At 41.8% G+C, this 15,058-nt stretch overlaps 2 protein-coding genes across 8 annotated transcripts in view; one reads left to right on the top strand and one right to left on the bottom strand.

Moving 5' to 3' along the window:
• Positions 1-206: 206 nt before the first annotated feature.
• LOC129756794 (uncharacterized) lies at positions 207-2,491 on the top strand. 2 transcript variants are annotated; one of them, XM_055753813.1, is made up of 2 exons: positions 207-2,103; positions 2,156-2,491. In XM_055753813.1, the coding sequence occupies exon 1, from the start codon at positions 225-227 to the stop codon at positions 1,920-1,922; it is 1,698 nt and encodes a 565-aa protein (XP_055609788.1). In that variant the 5' UTR covers positions 207-224; the 3' UTR covers positions 1,923-2,103; positions 2,156-2,491. The 2 variants fall into 2 exon arrangements, with proteins under 2 accessions (XP_055609788.1, XP_055609787.1); XM_055753812.1 differs by having other exon boundaries at positions 207-2,357; positions 2,417-2,470.
• Positions 2,492-11,467: 8,976 nt separating this feature from the next.
• The window catches only part of LOC129756793 (uncharacterized), a 77,376-nt gene continuing 73,785 nt past the window's right edge, over positions 11,468-15,058 (bottom strand). For 4 of the 6 annotated variants that reach the window (XM_055753807.1, XM_055753810.1, XM_055753806.1 and 1 more), the window contains 7 exons: positions 14,916-15,047; positions 14,612-14,701; positions 13,699-13,855; positions 13,471-13,637; positions 13,246-13,402; positions 13,009-13,175; positions 11,468-12,688 (listed from right to left, as the gene is read on the bottom strand). In XM_055753807.1, coding sequence (XP_055609782.1) covers positions 12,318-12,688; positions 13,009-13,175; positions 13,246-13,402; positions 13,471-13,637; positions 13,699-13,855; positions 14,612-14,701; positions 14,916-15,047 — 1,241 coding nt within the window. In that variant the 3' untranslated portion in view covers positions 11,468-12,317. The remainder of the gene's footprint in view (positions 12,689-13,008; positions 13,176-13,245; positions 13,403-13,470; positions 13,638-13,698; positions 13,856-14,611; positions 14,702-14,915; positions 15,048-15,058) is intronic. The other 2 variants (XM_055753808.1, XM_055753811.1) reach the window with 1 other exon arrangement.

The raw sequence follows: 15,058 nt of genomic DNA on the forward strand, positions 1-15,058 counted from the left end.
TATCCGGATTGAATCCACCCGAATCCGACGAAGATCGACGGGCCAGAAGATTGCTCGAAAAGACGACAGTTCATATACCATCCGGAAAGTTCCAAACTGGATTGCTTTGGAAAAGCGATGAGCCGGTTTTTCCGAACAAATTTACCAAGGCAGTACGTCGACGCGGTTGTTTTGAAAAGCGCTTGCTGAAAGATCCTGAACTGAAAACTAATATTGACAAACAAATGAACGATTGTCTACACAAGAGGTACGTTCACAAAGCAACGTCAGACGAGCTCCGCAACAGTGACGACGGAAAGATTTGGCACCTGCCAATCAGCGCAGTGCGACATCCGAGCAAGTTAACAAAGGTGCGTGTATTCTGGGATGCTGCGGCTACGTATGGAGGAATCTTTCTGAGCTCCCAGCTTTTGAAAGGTCCGGATTTGGTGAAGCCCCTTCTATCTGTCCTCTGCCAATTCCGACAGAAACAGTATGCCATCGCTGGGGACATAAGGGAGATGTTCCAGTTGATTATTCGTCCGGCAGATAGAAACGCACAACGATATTTGTATCAGGAGAATTCAGAAGCTGCGCTCGACGTGTACATGGACGTCGCAACGTTCGGGGCAATGTGCTCCTCGTGTTCAGCACAGTTTGCTAAGAATGGAAACGCCCAGGAACATAAAGATCGTTATCCGGAAGCTGCTGAAACAATTGTTGACAACACAAATGTTGACGTTTTCTTTGCGAGCTGTGCCATTGAAGAGGCAACGAAACTGGCTTTGGAACTGAGTCTGGTCAACCGATCAGCTGGTTTTGAGATACCTCGTTGGCAGTCGCACTCCAAACACGTTCTGAAACGGGTTGGGGTGACTACTGGAGATAATTTTGTAGTCAACATGGAAAATTGCTCGCGGTGTGGTGGTCTACCCAACAGAATTGCTAACCTGCATCATCTTGTGCACCGCTTTAAGCGCTTCAAACGGGATCCTGTGGAATCTAGTGAGTCCTGTGGTGGTCTGAATCGTGATGATTGTGTGTCGGCGGAAACAGCCATTTGGCGGGCTGTACAGCGACAGGTGTTTGCAGGAGAAATTCAAGCGTTTAGAAGCAGTTCTGAGCCTTCACCGAAGCGGTGGAAGCGTATCGGCAAGGGAAGTGTCCTAGCGAAGCTATCATCGATGATCGATGAGTCCGGTGTTCTCCGGAAGGCGAGCAGAATCGACCACCTAGCGGCTCATTATTCGTTCGAAGTTCGAAATCCTGAGATAGTACCAAAAAATCATGATGTAACCACTTCTTTGATGCTGCGATTTTACCAAAGGTACGGTCATGCCACTTCCCAGACGGTACTGAACGAGATCAAGCTACGTTACTACATTCCCCGGATGAGAGCCAGTTCGGAGAAGGCATTCAAGACTCTCTCGCACCATCAAAGGCTAGACGATGAAGGACTGCGAACATTGCTCTCGGAAGCAGATTTGATAGTCAACTCCCATCTGCTGACGTTCGTGCCGCTGGAGGATCCCAAGGAAGAAGTGCTGACTCCAAATCATTTCCTTTGGCTAAGTTCCGGCGAGGACAGCAAACCACCAAGGGTACCAATCGACGATGCTACACCTCTTCGACCAAACTGGAAGGTTATTCAACACTTAACAAACCAGTCTTGGAAGCGCTGGGTGCAAGCTTATCTACCTACTATAGCCTGCAGGACGAAATGGTTCGCGGAAACGCGGCCGCTGAAGCTCGGCGATCTAGTGGTCATCGTAGACGAGTCCGTGCGCAACGGATGGCTTCGAGGTAAAGTGGTGAAGACTTATCCAGGACGAGACGGACAAGTTCACAAGGTCGACGTGGAGACTTGCGACGGATCTACTCTTCAAAGACCAGCGGTAAAGGTTGCTCTGTTGGACGTGCAGGAGGAGAGTAAAGTCGATTGACTACGACGTTACGGGTTGGGGTGTTAGTAGAACTGGCAACCTTGGTACGGGATCGGACAAACGTCAACGCGTTGGCGCCGAAAAAGAATTGTCATTGTTAGAAAATTGATCGAAACTGCGACACGTTTTTTCTTGACCTGGCAGTTAGTTAGTTTGTAGTGAATTGTTTTTAGCGAAAACAGTATGTATTTGATCATTAGTTATTTGATCATCTTTTAATGTATTTTTTATAGTAGGTGGAAGCTATTTGGCCAGTTGCGCGTGATTTTTGTGCTCGCGGTTTAGTGAGTCGGAAGAGGTTAGGTGATAGAAATTCCTTACTGCGCAATTTGCCACTAAAATATTGTATTTCCTTTGATAGTTTGAGTGACCGTTCGGTTGTTCCGGTTAGGTGTACCGGGTTGAGCTCAATTAGAGCGGTAGGAAAGAAAAAGCGTAAGTACGCAAGTGTACTTTTTATTTACCCGAAGATAAATATGATTTTCGTCCATTAGCTTCAAATAGCCGGTGATATCCGACGGTTTAGGGTTGCCAGAGCTAGAGCTTAGGGTAAACGGCGAAACTTATTTGTAAGTTAATAAGAGATTGTTTACATTATCATCATTTAATAATAAATGTATTTACAGTCGTGTTCGTTCGCATACAACGTACTACGGAACAGTTTTTATTTCCCACAAAGGTCATATGTCATATTCGTAGAATTCGAAGAGCTGACCCCATTGGTGATTGTAATTTTGATAGGCAAATGATCACTACCATTGGGATCAGGGATTACCTTCCACTGGCAATCCAATGATAGTGAATTTGAGCATAGTGGAGGTCAATAGCGCTTTGTCTTGCAGGAGGTTTAGGTACCCGTGTTTTTTCACCCGTGTTCAAAATTGTTAAATTGAAACTGTCACAAATGTCATAAATAAGAGTAGAACGACAATCGTCAGTTTGTTCTCCCCAGACAGTTCCATGTGAATTGAAGTCACCCAGGATCAACCTGGGCTCAGGAAGCACTGAGCACAGGTCCTCTAGGTGATTTCGATCCATTGCAACTCTATGAGGCCAGTACAAACTGACAACGCATAAGTCCTTACCTCTTATAGTTATATGATATGCAACAGCTTCAATTCCTCCTGATAAAGGGAGGTGGATTCTATAAAAGGAGTGGTGCTTATTGATCCCCAAAAGCACCCCTCAATAAGAATCGTTGCGATCCAGACGGATAATGTTAAAATCGTGGAATGAGATGTTTGATTGAGAAGATAGCCATGTTTCAGAAAGGGCAAAAAAATCGCAACTAGTTTCATAAAGAAGAAATTTGAACGGATCCACTTTAGGGATTAGACTGCGGCAATTCCACTGTAGAACAGTGATATCTCCGACCTCTCGGCGTAAATTAGCCATCGAGAGAGATAAACACTGAAAGAAGGGGCCAAGTTTGCATCATCTGCTTCAAAAATGTCTTTACCATAGGAAGCATTGCACTAACAATGCTTTTTATGGATTCAGAAACGTTAAAAAACGAGAAAATTCCATTAACTATGTCAGAAAACTTAAAAAGTCCCGGTTGTTGAGTTGATTCTGACAAAACCGCATTAGTAACGGGAGCCTTTGAAGTCCCACCTGCTGTTGTTTTATTCTGTGGGGAAAAGGTCGCGCGGAATACAGGAGGAATTTGTTTTTTCTTGTCTGCAGCAATCACTTTTTTAGTAATGTTGATTGGAGGGCTGATTGTCGGGATTTTATTCGGAATCTTAGGGGTCTTAGTAGATGGTTTAGAACGTTTTCGCGAGTTCGCTACAAAAATAAACGGGTTTTCCTCATCTGTTGTGTCTTCATTGTCAACTGGCAGCACTGTGAAAATGTTACTGGACTGCGGTTGGATCGGAGGCGCCGCGCCCTTTAGTATGGCGGCATAGGAACGTTTTGACCGTTCCTTCAAAGAGCGCCTTTGACTATCCCAGCGGCTCTTAAACGCCTCGCACAAGGAGATGTCATGAGGTGAGCCCTCGCAATAGATACATTTCTGTTCTATTGCTGAGCACGCTCCATCCCCATGAACCTCCCCGCATTTGGGGCAACGCTTCTTGCTACAACAATGGGAAGCTGTATGCCCCAATTTAATGCAATTTTTGCATTCCATCGGGCGAGGCACGAAGAGCCGCCCAGGAAGCCTCAAAACTCCGTCAATCAAGACGTAGTGAGGGAGGGCGGTACCCGCAAAGGTCACTCGAAATGAGACTGAAGGCGAGTACTTTTTAACTCCTCCTACGACGGAGGTAGTGTTGAGTTGGCGGCAATCCAAGATTTCGACCGAAGTCGAATCAAGGCTCTTAAACTTACCAACGCCGTGGGATTTAACGTACCCAGCGTCCAGACTCATTTCAGAGATCACGCCCTCTATATCTACGTTTCGAGACGGAATGTAGACGTGGTACTCTAAGTTAATGAATTTGCTGGCAACAATTTCATTATCGGATTTACGATTGTCCACGACAACGCGCAACTTGTTGGGTCGCACCTTAGTCACGCTGGTTACGGAGGACCATCTCGCCAGATCTTTCGTGATCTGCACTACGTTGAGCTGTTTACCGTTAGCTTTGGTCCGGATGAAAACCACCCATGGCCCAGAAAAAGACAAACCATCTGTGTAGGTCCGGAGTCGAGGAGCTATACTGTCAACTGTGGGTGATGAAGAATTAATAGACGTACGAGAATGATTAACACTTGGGGGACCAGCATTATCTGAATCCTCCAAATGCTCTTCATTCTCGTACATGGCTTCCTCTTCGTCCACCGATGACGGGTTTAACCCCCCGCCATCGCTCATTATTTCTTACGGAGACACGAATGTTTTCCGTGTTGAAAATATGAGCAATGCAAAATATATTCAAAAACTTAAATAAAGGGAAAATATAGAAGGAGAAAAGAGAAGAAAAATGAAAAAAGAACTCACAATTTGGAAGCACTTCCTAATTTTTGTTTCCACCACGTGGTTTTTCACCGGCTATGGCACTTCAAACCGGATCAGTTTATTTGGTACACCCAGTTCCAATCTGCTACCGAACCAACAGCGAAGCCTTTTGTGCTGACTGGCTGGCGATTATGTCTTGAGTCCTATTGTTCTACGATGATGGAGAGTACAATGGCAGCAACGATGGTCGACCAGCCTCAAGGGTGATTCGATGGATGAAAATCCGTTGTGTGATCCTTCCTTATTATTTTGGTCACAAAACACGCGGTAATTATATATTTGTCGAAATTTCGCGTAACAAACTGCACTAACGGTAACTATACCCGGATGTAGAAAGCTGTAGTTTCTTCTATCGAACATTTTTTGATAACACTAGAGACAAACGCGTCCGACTTCTACAAGCTCTGCAGAACCAATGGGAGCAGTAGGTTGTTAGCCTAAAGTCCCTATCCCGCGATGGGGCTGCCATCTTGGACTTAGCTGGCGGGAGCCGCATTTCATAAATTCAGCCGCTTGCTGCAAGACAGACGCTGTTTGAGCCGCCCCTGACCTGGAGAACAGACGCTCGGTTGTTGTTGCACGCCGCCCCTGACCTGGGGAACAGACGCGTGCGGCCACCTTCTCAGTCTGCATGCGACCAAAGCACCAAAGCACCAAAGGTATACTCCAACGCAGTACATAAAATTTCAATTTTTTGTTCGTAAAGGTAGTCAGTCAGCCAGTCAGAACCGAACCGCAAGTATTTGTGAATCGCTGCCATTGGAATATCATCCGTTTTCAAACGCCGGTTTCATCAAAGAGCGCTATAAATTGAGATTCGGGAACGTAAGGCCAGACCCACCAATGGTTGCGAAACCTCCAATCTAGTACATTCAGGCTTCAGCAACATATCTGTCAACCCATCATCGCATCAACAGTCGCTAACTTGATTCGAGAAATAGCATTCGAGCAGTAGGTTGTTACAGGATGCGTTTATGTAGCTACCCGGTAGCAACGCAGCCGGTCATCGCTATCAGAAAATAAACAAAGACAAATACCAACCTGAATGGCAACAATGAGAGCAAAAATCAGTAAGACCAAGCCCACCGCAAGTTGCTATTTCGGTCGGTATTTAAGATGTTTTGATTGGTTGCGTTTTTATCTACCTACTTATTTTCGCACCCATTGTTGCGAACCAGATAGGTATTTGTGTTTATTTATTTTCTGATAGCGACTACCGGCTGCGTTGCTACCGGGTTGCTACATAAACGCATCCTGTAACAACCTACTGCTCGAATGCTATTTCTCGAATCAAGTTAGCAACTGTTGGTGCGATGATGGGCTGATAAATATGTTGCCGAATGTACTCGATTCGAGGTTTAGCAACCATTGGTGGGCCTGGTCTAAGTAGATAAAAACGCAATCTATCAAAACATCTGAAATACCGACCGAAATAGCAACGCCCGGTGGGTTTGGCCTAAGTGGAGATGAATTGAGCACACGCTGTGAGGAGATGAAAATGAAATTTGGAGAGAGGCGCTTGAATGGAATCCAGAAGGACATCGAAGAAGAGGCAGACCCAGAAGCTCGTGGCGGCGAAGCCTAGCCTCAGAAATCCGAACTGTCGACGAGAAGCTTGACTGGGACCAAGTGAAGACGTTGGCTCTGGATAGTCAACAGTGGAGGTCTTTACCCTATCCGCCGGAAAATCGACATGGGATCATTACACGGAAAATAAAAAAAAGGTAAAATTTACCTTTTTGCGAGGTGATTTTTTTCCACCCCTCTTTCGAGGTAAATTTTACCTTTTTTTCATTCACCTAGCAAAAAGGTAAATCTTACCTTTTTTTCAATTCACCTAGCAAAATGGTAAATTTTACCTTTTTCGCATTCACCTAGCAAAATAGTAAATAATATCGTTTTCCCATTCACTGATTTGAAAGGTAAATGCTAGTTGGTTTGGTTGGTTTCTTCAATAAAAATGAAAACAAAATCCATTGAAAAATTTATATTTATTTTATAAATAAATATGGACAATTCATTATATTATTTTTTAAATATATCACCTTGTTGAAAAATTATTGAGGTAAGTCCTTTTTTCGCCAGGCTCGTGGCAATTCGGCTTCTCGTTCTTCCATAATGGCGACTTATCCAGTCAGGTCCGGCTTTTCCGGAATGATATCTGGAGGATGACGTGGAATACACCTCGAAGCTGGGCCGATCTGAAACAAAAGCAAATTATTATGATGAGAACCAGCACAACTAAATAAAAGCTAAGAAAAAACTCACCATTCTGTTCCGATTTTTCCATATTGGCACGAAACAAAACTTCCCTTCTGAACGACAAAACAGCTTAACCTCAATAAACGGATTCGGCGAATAGTCACTTTTTTTCGAGAAGAATAGTACCGTTTTGTTTAGCTCAATCCAGGTCAACTTCACCTCGCTACGAGGTAAGTTTCACCTTATTTGGTTTTACCTTTTTTTCTAGGTGAATTATACTTTTTTATTCAGCTCAATTCAGGTGAACTTCACCTCGCTACGAGGTAAGATTTACCTTTTTTGGATTCACCTTTTTCCTCGGTGAATTGTACCTTTTTTCCATCCTCGATTCAGGTAAATTTTACCTCGCTGTGAGGTGAGTTTCACCTCGAAGAGGTAGAAGTTACCTTTTTGGCTTTCACGAGCGTTCACCTTTGCTAACTCGGTAAATTTTACCTTTTTATTATTTTCCGTGTAAGTAAATAAGTCAGTTAGGTCAGTTTCAACTACCTTGATGTCCAAAATCGACCACACACTAAGTTTGCAATTATTCCGCTCGGGATATTGATTCTTCGAATCACAGGGGACTGGCTTCATTTTCACGAAATTCGTATGAAAACCCACCCGAATCTCGCGATATTTCATTTTCCCTGCGGCTTTGAATGACATTCCTACGAGTCCACATGAACTTCGAAAAACGTCATTGATTCAGGACAGTGTTTTCCTGAATCACGTTAGACGCATTTCTTTGTCAAATCTCCTTTCTCTGTTTCACCAGTGCAGTAAATTTAACCGCCAAAAATGTTTAACTTTCTATCCTTTTTTGCGGTTGCCGGTTGTCGGTTGATTTTGGCCCTTATTCTGCGCCTCGAGTGACGTGACGATAGTAGAGTCACCCAAGTCACTCTATTCCAGCAGTCGGTTTAGGTGAGGAACGTCACTTCGGATGAACTTGGTGAGTTCTTACCCTATTCTCGTAGTCACCGTGAGTCACGGGTGAGAATCGTCGCATTCGGGTGACGATTTTAGGTGACAATTGTCGGTACCTTTTCAGGTGGTAACGAGATAGAAATTTAATCGAAATTTTATGTAAATCAGAATGTTAGGCTCTAAATAGTAAATTATACCAATGAATGATAGTTTTGGAAACAAAATAAAACAAATTTATTAGCAAATATGATTTTTAAATGTATTGAAACTTTTTCATTGCTATCTAAAATATGTAATTTGAATTGGAAAACTGAATGGAAAGTATGATCTAGAAATGAAATCCAAAATTCAGTTTTAATTGACTTTGATTTGCGAAACGTTAGAACGATGAAATGACGAAAACTTTGAAAATCAAATATTAGTACTTTTAAGTTTATTTTCACTTTTTAATGATAATATGCCATGCTAAGGAATATTTTTGAAAATAAAAAAATGTGGAATTCAATTGAAGGATAAGGTGAGGATTACCGGTATCAATAAGCGACAAGTCAGAACATTTAAACAAAAATGAATTTTCTGGGAGGTTCCAAAGAAAAATAAGCCGTTAATAAAAATGAATTGAATTCGTTTTTTTTATTTGGTTCAATGCTTTTAAATAACTTTTTGAAGAATCAAATTTAAATATGGAATCGACGCTAAAGCCGAAGCACAATTTTAAGTGTGGTTTTCGAATTCAAATCAATTTTAAGGTAAATTGAAAACCGGATTCAGGTTTATAGTGACGAAATCTGACATTTGAATCTGATGCTGCTGCTGCTATTTTGTTGTTTTCGATAAGTGCTCGGCATTCCATGATCTTCTATCTGGTAGGCGATAAATAACGATTTCCGGCATGCCACGGGGGTAACCTCGGTTGGGGAAAATATATGAACCGGCAGCATTTGCCATTACTGAAAACTGAAAAAAAAGTTATCTTCTCTTGGATGAACAAAATTTATTACAACCATTCTGATCGAACAGTTTTAGGTACAAAACACAGATTATTATACATACCTGATAAACCTTTTGGATACGTTTAACTAACACCGCCTCTTTGTGCACTGGTTTTTTGGAGCAGCAGCCGTCGGCATCTGCTTTTGTTTTTTCGTCAATATGACCCAGATCCGAGCCCCAGCTATGAGGAGCGAAATTTCCACTTACGTCGCACAAATGGTCCGTTTATCAACCTCAAGCAGCTTGCTGTGGCCGTACAATCCGATGATGGCCATTTCGAACCGAAATTCTCACCCGTTACACAAAAAAAACAATTCGGAAAATCCGAAGCGAGAGCAAAATCGAAACAGCACCAGCAAAATTCTACCATTTTGACAGATGCACTCATTCGGTAACTCACCTAGAATGAACCTCTGTCACTTTACCCAAATCGACTCCGGGAATAAGGTGACAAATCTCACGGTGACTCCGAGGTGAGGTGACAATCATCACGTCACGCGCGGCGCAGAATAAGGGTCTTTATTCGGTGTTCGGTATCTGCGCAGAGTATTGGAGAAAGTGCATGACTGGAGGCTGATTCGGGCACAAGATACCTTTACCCCGATGTGGCTCGTGGACGGAGGATTCAGCTCGCCTCAGTTGACATGGCCCCGAAGCGCAAGGATTCGAAAACCAATTCCGCAGAGGCATCGGTATTTATTACTGGCATCTTATGTTTTATTAAAAATAACAAAAAATGTTTTTTTTTGTTTTATTTACAGAGGAACTGCTTCGTTTGTGTGCTGTGAATTAATCGAATTGTGAAAATGGGTTTTCTATTTGGTAAGAAAGTGATTTTTTTCAAAATTGTTTGTAATAAATAAATAATAATAAAATTAAATTGTTGTTCAATTGTGTTTCTTTTTTTTAACAGTAATTGAAAATAAATTTAAAAAAAAATAATAAGGGGAAAGGATGACAGGATTCACTACAAATTACAGAAGAAATTCGTTTCGAGCTAGCAGGAATTTTGCAAAACTCCCTGCAAATTACAGGAGAATACCGTTTCGAGCCTACAGGTGCATTTGACAGTTGTTTTCCTGAGCTGTTTTTCTGTCCTGAAATCGTCCTGTAATTTCAGCTGTTGAAAATACAGAACGAAATCGTCCCGACCACAGGAGAAAAGATTAAGTGTGCACAAAGTATAAAAATAATTCAAAACGAGGCTTTGGGATATTCCTACCGTTGCGTACTGGGGATTTTCGATCAAATAATGTACAAACGCCATTCGTTTTTAGCAACACACTTTTAAATTTTATGTTGCCATAAACGAATGTTGCCAAAATCAAACGGTTGTTTGTCACATTTTTTTTTTTAATTTCAAATTAATCAAAATTGATGTAAAACATTCTATAAGCATTTTTTTTTTATTCGGCTCAACTATATTAGTAGTCTACGTCTAACGTCATTTTTTTCACGTATGGTTTTACACTATCTGGATCAACATAACTTTTCACATAATATTTTTTGGGTTATCGTAGGTCACCGGGCGATTCGGGATTTTCTGACCATTAAGTCCAGACCATTAAGGGTTTCAGGGTTCCGCGTCCAGGAATCGTCCGATGGCCCTTAGCCGGTTGTCCCTACTCACCTGACGCGTGTATGCTTCGTTGCGATCCAATGCACAATGGCGTCTTATTCGATGGTTACGATACGGCAGCAACTATAGCTTGCTGTGTGAGATTGTATACGTGAGAACCACCACAGTGGCTGCGTTCTGAAATTTATGCCAGTCATATAACAGGATCACCCTCTATTTAATTCCCATATCGTACAGTGACCTAGTTCATTTTTTATACTTTCTAAAAAAGAAATTATGTTAACAGCTCTTTTGTTCTGGAGTAATCTGCGACAAATATTCAATTGGAAAATAAAACAATTAAACTAATATTCATCAAAGAAATTTTACATAGCTTCGGATATTTCAGAGTAATAAAATACATTGATTTTTATAAACGGCAGCTAAAGTTTATTCACTTTTCGTACAATAAAAGATAAACCTTCACGTGTTACTCACATTAGCGCGCTAGGGTCGCTCGGTACGTTCGAAAGTGCACTAGAAGGCACAAGAAAGTTTCAGACTGTTGAATGGATAAAAAAAAAATCTGAAAATGAGACGAAAAAAAAACAAACCAAAAATTTTATCGACAGCTGGTTCTAAACGCTAGAACGCTTAATCGTAGTACGAGTGTAAATAGTGTCTTGAAGAAAAAGTTCCTAAACTGATGAAAAACAAATATAAGGTGACTCGAAGTAACTTATACAAATGAAAATTGTCCAATGATTTATATGAAATCAACGAGTGAAAAACTCATCTGCACGAGGTGTGTTTGGCGCTGGTTTTCTGTCAGAACAAATAATAATAACTTAACAAATCTTCTAGATTACAATTGTATGAGGTGTGTCTCATCTAATGTATTTTTGATATAACTATATTTACAGTTGTTGATTGATTGTTTTTTTTTTAGTTGATTTGATTGAACGATGAAGGAACCGATCTTATTTACAGTAGAACGTTAAGACGGATGGGAGATGATGCAATTCGTCGTTTATGCTGTTGAAACGTTCTTTTCGCTGTTGTTAAGGGATGTCAAAGAAAGAGAGGCTTCTGTGGTGTTCTTAAGTTAACGGTTTCCGTTGTTATTGTGGCTTGATCGCTCGTCGTTAGTATATTTATTAAATTTAGCGTATGATTTCGATTTGATCGTTTCAAGTTACGATAACGGCCCCCTGATGGTGAGGTGGCTGGCTGGGTGGAGTTGCTTCGTCTCCGTCAGGCTGAACATCTTCGGCACGACTTAAGATTAAAGTTTCGTAATTTTTTTAATTAGTAAAATATTCCTACTAAAATGCATGGTTTCAATTTTTACACATATTTTTTCATATTTTTGATCAATATAATGTTTTTATACAACTATCTACGTTTTGAAAATTTCTACTAGACATGATCAGAATCAAATACTAATAACGAAAAAAGATGAGTTTCTATTTTGAACGAATGTTTCCACAAAGGTCGTTTACTTGCTTCGATTAGGCTTCCGAGTGCTGAAATTTTTTTTATTGACAACTCATATAATTTACATTTTGTGTGCTGATGATTTGCAATTGAAATTTGTATCTACACTAAACCTACGTGATAGTCGAAAAAATGTCTTGCATGCCAGAGTGTAGTACTCTGCCGAAAAACTGCATTAAACAGCATTTAGTTGGAAAGGTATGTAGGTCATCTAGTTTTGTTTCGGATGCTGCACAGGTGCTGGAGGTGCAGGTTTGAAGCACTGCAACAGGAACGCGGTGTAGATGACGAAGCCAAGCGCCGTCGCGATGCATCCGTACATCAGCAGGTTCAGTTCCGGCTGCCGGAACCGATTTTTCCGGAGCCATTCGAGCACGTCCTGCTCGTCGTACATGTCCCCGCGATAGATGCTGGGGAAGCGTTTGCGGAAGTACACGATTGCTGGCAGCTTGGTAACGCCCCACTTGCGAGCGTACCTCGGGTCGCCCATCTTGACGAACGTGATGTCCAGATTGTCGGTTTCGCTGTCGATCAGCTCCAAGTGCTCCAGGACGGCATCGCTTTCGGCGTGATCATCTTCGACTGAAGGAAGAATAATTGGTAGTTGTTAAGTTCACTGCTAACAAACATGTATGTTTGGTTTTTTTTGGAATAAATTAGTCTCACTTAGTCGCACTCCCCATAAGAAAAAAAATTGCCCTGCTAAAAATTTAATCTCGAGTATTGTGTTTACACATACACACGTTTTCGAGGTAAAATTTAGCACTGCAAGAGACAAGATCTACCTAATTGGTATTGATTGCATCTTAAAATTTTCATCTGTGATGTTGATAAAATATAGATACAACCAAAGTTTCGATGGAGTCATTGAAACCCTTTACTTGGTCCAATTTCATACTTACAGAAGAAAACAGCCAGAAATTCGTTCTCGTCCAGCAGCTTGTTGAGCATCTTTCGATTGACCTCCTCAATTTCGTTCTTGATTTCAAAAACGTCCTGCGATGTCAACCAGTTCATCACCCTCTGATGATCATGAAGATCTCCATCGTACAGCATGGGAATTTGTTTCCTGTTTTGGATGCAAGTTTGTTAGGTTACAGTACCCTCTGAAAGGTGATTTTCCGTTTCGTTTGACTCACCTGTAGTACACCAACGAAGGAATTGTGGTGATACCGTACTTATGAGCCGCATCCAAACTAGCAACCTTAACAAAGTCGATACCATACAGATCAACCTCTCCATCAATCAGTTCCAGTTCCTCCAGGATATCTTCACACTCGGAGCAGTCTTCATCGTCTGAAAATGACCCACAATACAGTTTGTAAAACTTTCTGTTGAAAAATGTGAGTAAAAACCAAACTTACAGTAGAAGACACAGAGCAGCGGGGACTGTTCCATCAACCGATCCAGCATACGTTCGTTGACCTCTTCGATTTCATCGGCCAGTTCCCGGTTGTCATCGTCAATCAGCCACTCCAACACGGACTGCTCGCTTTGCATATCACCCTCGTAGATCAGTGGGTTGCCGTTTCTGTTAAAAGAAATCGAATTTTTATCTTTGAACAGATTACTAAGCCTATGTTGGAAGTCACCTGAAGTAAACCAGAGCTGGGAAAGTTTTGATCGAGTACCGTTTCGCCAGCTGTGGGTCCTGGATTTTAACCATGTGGATACCGAACACGTCCAGTTCGTCGTCGATCACCTCCAGACCCTCGAGTATCTGGTCGCAGATGTTGCAGTTGATCTTATCTATAATAAACGCGGTATAATTTTAATACGTGGTTGAGTTGAAGAGATGGCCTAGAGTTTCTTTAGGTACTACATCTACCACTGTACTTGAGCGTAGTCCAGCTGCATTGATGCAGTTACTCATGCAGCGAAACATCAAGTTATTTTTATGAGGAAGTCATCAGGGCAGTTTCCGGACACAGAGGCAGGAATAAATTGGGAGAGGTTTTTCACATAAGATGTATCGATCGATACAACGCCTGTAGAAGAGTCCTTAGGGAGTCTAAAAGGTCTGACAGCCGCAGTTATAAGTAAGTTGTTTTGTTTTAGCTTTTGCTTGATTGCCATTCCCAAGGCCATTCTTGACTAGTTCCGTACCATTAGCCTGGTTTTAAGCATGGGGAGAAACTGCCGAAGACTTTCATCCAGTGGTTAATGCAAGGAGAAATTACGCAGGAAAAATGGAAACACGCAGATCGTAAATTGAAGTGAGTACCGGTGGAGGACGGTTTGGCAAGCAAATGCGCGGATATGGAAACAGGCGAGATAAGAGAGAGAGAGAGAGATACATAAGTTAATCTGATATTGGTTACACGGTCATGGACAAAAAATATTAAGAGGTTCCATGGCGGACACGGTAGTCGGATATTAACGGTGTAAGGTACATTGGAACAGAACACTTGGAAACACGAACAAAAAGTTGACACAGACGAGGGATGAAAACATTGGATTTCTTGTCATTAAATCGATACGATCACGATCGCTGCGAAGAACTACCTGATACGCCTGCTCGAATCATATCCTTGCGCTTGCGCATGTTTTCAGCTGAACAAAAACTTCGGCAGTAAGAGGGTGATTTTTGTTTATCTGGTTGGAGACGGTTGAACCAAAACGGGTCGACAGACGGAATTTTGGATATTGTGGTATTTGCAATGATGTAAACCGATGCAAGGGCATCGTGGTATTGGAAAGTATACAAAGACATATTAATTGTGTTTCGATGATCAAAGTTGGAAGCTTGTGTTCTGGTGCTGTAAGAGAGGATCATGCAAACAGTGTTGCACATATGAACAGGACTTACAGAAGTAGACGGCGAGGTATTGCGTTTCTTCAACCATGTCTTCCAGCATAACGCGAGTGATGAGCTCGATGCGATCCTCAGTCTTTTGGGTAATTAACCACTGCAAAACTTCCTCTTCTTCGTCCAAAGATCCTACAATACAG

The sequence above is a fragment of the Uranotaenia lowii genome, chromosome 3 (genome assembly GCF_029784155.1).
Source record: "Uranotaenia lowii strain MFRU-FL chromosome 3, ASM2978415v1, whole genome shotgun sequence".
NCBI classification, from domain to species: Eukaryota; Metazoa; Arthropoda; class Insecta; order Diptera; family Culicidae; genus Uranotaenia; species Uranotaenia lowii.